Below are 2,687 nucleotides of genomic sequence, written 5' to 3' on the forward strand. Positions count from 1 at the left end.
CGAGTACGTTCTCTTACGAGAGGTTCTCTCGTACTTGCGTAAGTATCTTACGCTAGGGGAACACAGTGTAAAACGCTGTGCGTGCTTGAGACATAACACTAAAGTCCCACGGGGGCAGGTGCCCGGGGCTCATACAGTGCCTAATCACAAGGGACTCACAGAGAATCCGGGAAGAGGGGCTAGAATAGCATCATTCCTGTAATATAGAGCTCTGATAAGAGCATATTATATCAAGTGTTCCACACAGCCAGGGCGAGCTCGGCCTGGACTGATAAATATGGGGGACTTACGCACTGCCCACAGAAGTATACAGACGATTCAGCATCCTGAGCCGATAGCATCGGGCGGGCAATACTGAAAAATTAAACCGAGAGCAACCTAGCTTGTAAAGCGGGAACCTCGAGGTTATAAAAATTATAAATGTAGACGGGGAGGCTCAGCCTGCCGCCATACAGATATCTTGCAAGGAAATCCCACTGGACCAAGCCCACGACGAGGCCATGCCTCTTGTGGAGTGCGCTTTGACACCTATCGGGCATTGCAGGCCCTTGGATGTGTAAGCTAGCGCTATAGCATCAACTATCCATCTGGATAGACTCTGTTTTGATGCAGCTAGTCCCTTAGAACGTCCGCTGAAGAAAACAAAGAGCTGCTCCGTCTGTCTGAAAACAGATGAGCGAGACACATAGGCTCTTAACGCCCTGACCGGGCAAAGGAAGCCTGCGTCCCCTTCCTCTTCAGATACCGGCAGGGCCTACAGGGAGATAACCTGTGCCCTAAACGAAGCCTGCGTCCCCTTCCTCTTCAGATACCGGCAGGGCCTACAGGGAGATAACCTGTGCCCTAAACGGTGTATTGAGGGATTTAGGAACATATCCGTGCTTTGGTTTGAGTATGACTCTCGAGTCATTAGGCCCAAACTTCATACACGTCGCGCTCACTGAGAGCGCTTGCAAATCCCCTATGCGCTTCACTGAAGCGAGAGCCAGAAGAAACACTGTTTTGAAAGACAAGAGTTTCAGGTCTATTGACTGTATTGGCTCGAATGGGGCACCTTTCATGGCTTCCAGAACCGTGGAAAGGTCCCAAACGGGAACTGAGGGAGGTCTGGGAGGGTTCAGCCTCTTAGCTCCTCTAAGGAAGCGAATGACCAGATCGTTCCTTCCTAATGACTGGCCAAGCGGTGGTTCAGCGAACGCTGCTATGGCCGCCACATAAACTTTGAGCGTGGATGGGGTTCTGCCCTTATCCGGAAGCTCTTGTAAAAAGGAGAGAACCTCCGGCACCCCACAGCGTGAGGGTGAAGTGCCACTCGCTGTACACCAGCTAGTGAACACAGACCATTTTGAGGAATAGAGCCGCCTCGTAGATGGAGCTCTAGCCTGTGTGATCGTGTTTAACACTCCCGCTGGGAGGTTAACGGGTACCCGTTGATGGCCCACACATGTAGGGACCAAAGCTCCGGGTAAGGATGCCAGATCGAGCCGTTTGCCTGCGAGAGGAGATCCCTCCTCACTGGTATCGGCCACAGGGCGGTACTCGTCAGCTGCATCAGGACTGGAAACCAGACTTGGTTTGTCCAAAAATGGGGCGACGAGTAGCACTGGGCATCCGCTCTCCCTGATTCGCTCTAACACCTGGGGTAGGAGCGTGACAGGGGGAAACGCATAGAGCGGGCAGCGGGGCCACGTGAGCCAGCGCATCCCTGCTCTTGGAGAAAAATTCCTGACAATGAGCGTTCTCTTGAGACGCAAATAGGTCTATTTTCGCTCTGCCAAATGTCCTCCATAGCAGTTTGACTGTCTGTGGGTGTAAAGACCATTCTCCTGCCGGAAGATAGTTTCTGGACAGTCTGTCTGGTCCCACATTCAGATGGCCGGGCACATGCGCTGCCCTGAGCGAGCGCAGATTGTGCTGAGCCCAGACCAGGAGGTGTTCCGTCAGCCTGTGAAGGATTCTGGATCTGATACCTCCTTGGTGATTTATATAAGCCACCACTGACATGTTGTCCGAACGGACCAAGACGTGGTGTCTTTTATCTGGGGACAAAAAACGCCTCAGCGCGTTGTCGACTGCCATCATTTCCAGGCAGTTTATATGCAGAAGCTTCTCCCGTTCCGACCACTGGCCGAATAACGGTCTGCCCTTGAGCAGCGCTCCCCATCCCGAGGTTGAGGCGTCCGTAGACACCACCTTCACACTCGAGGAAGTCCCCAGGCTTACTCCTGACCGGTACCAGTCGGTCACTGTCCAAGGTTTCAGAGCTGCGACGCATTTCTGATCGACCTTGAGGCGCTCGAGACCGGAGGTCCAAGCTCTGCGCGGCGCGCGCTTTCAACCAATACTGCAGTGGGCGCATGCGAAGCAGACCCTGCTGAAGCACTGAGGATGCTGAAGCCATGAGACCCAGCATCCTTTGAAACTTTTTGAGCGGGACTAAAGCGCTGTGGCGAAAAATCTCTGTCATGCGCTGAATACTTAGTCTGCGCTGCGGCGACAGCTGTGCTGTCATAGACAGTGAGTCCAGATCTGTGCCCAGAAAATATATTTTCTGACTGGGAGACAGCGAACTCTTCGCCCAATTGACTGTGAGACCTAAATTCTCGAGGTGATCGAGTAATATGGTCCTGTGTTCTATGAGCTCCGACTGTGATCGAGCTAGAACCAGCCAATCGTCCAAATAATTC

At 52.9% G+C, this 2,687-nt stretch overlaps 1 protein-coding gene across 1 annotated transcript; it reads right to left on the reverse strand.

The window, feature by feature from the left end:
• Positions 1–436: 436 nt before the first annotated feature.
• Positions 437–2,312, reverse strand: LOC309497807 (uncharacterized protein; the record flags this gene model as incomplete). The annotated part of the gene is made up of 2 exons (XM_082168122.1): positions 837–2,312; positions 437–754 (listed from the first exon to the last, which is right to left on the reverse strand). Exons 1-2 carry the CDS (start codon positions 1,701–1,703, stop codon positions 437–439), a joined length of 1,185 nt encoding a protein of 394 aa, XP_082024248.1. The 5' UTR covers positions 1,704–2,312.
• Between the last annotated feature and the right edge of the window lie 375 nt (positions 2,313–2,687).

This window comes from Leuciscus leuciscus (assembly GCF_965113295.1).
Source record: "Leuciscus leuciscus genome assembly, chromosome: 1".
NCBI classification, from domain to species: Eukaryota; Metazoa; Chordata; class Actinopteri; order Cypriniformes; family Leuciscidae; genus Leuciscus; species Leuciscus leuciscus.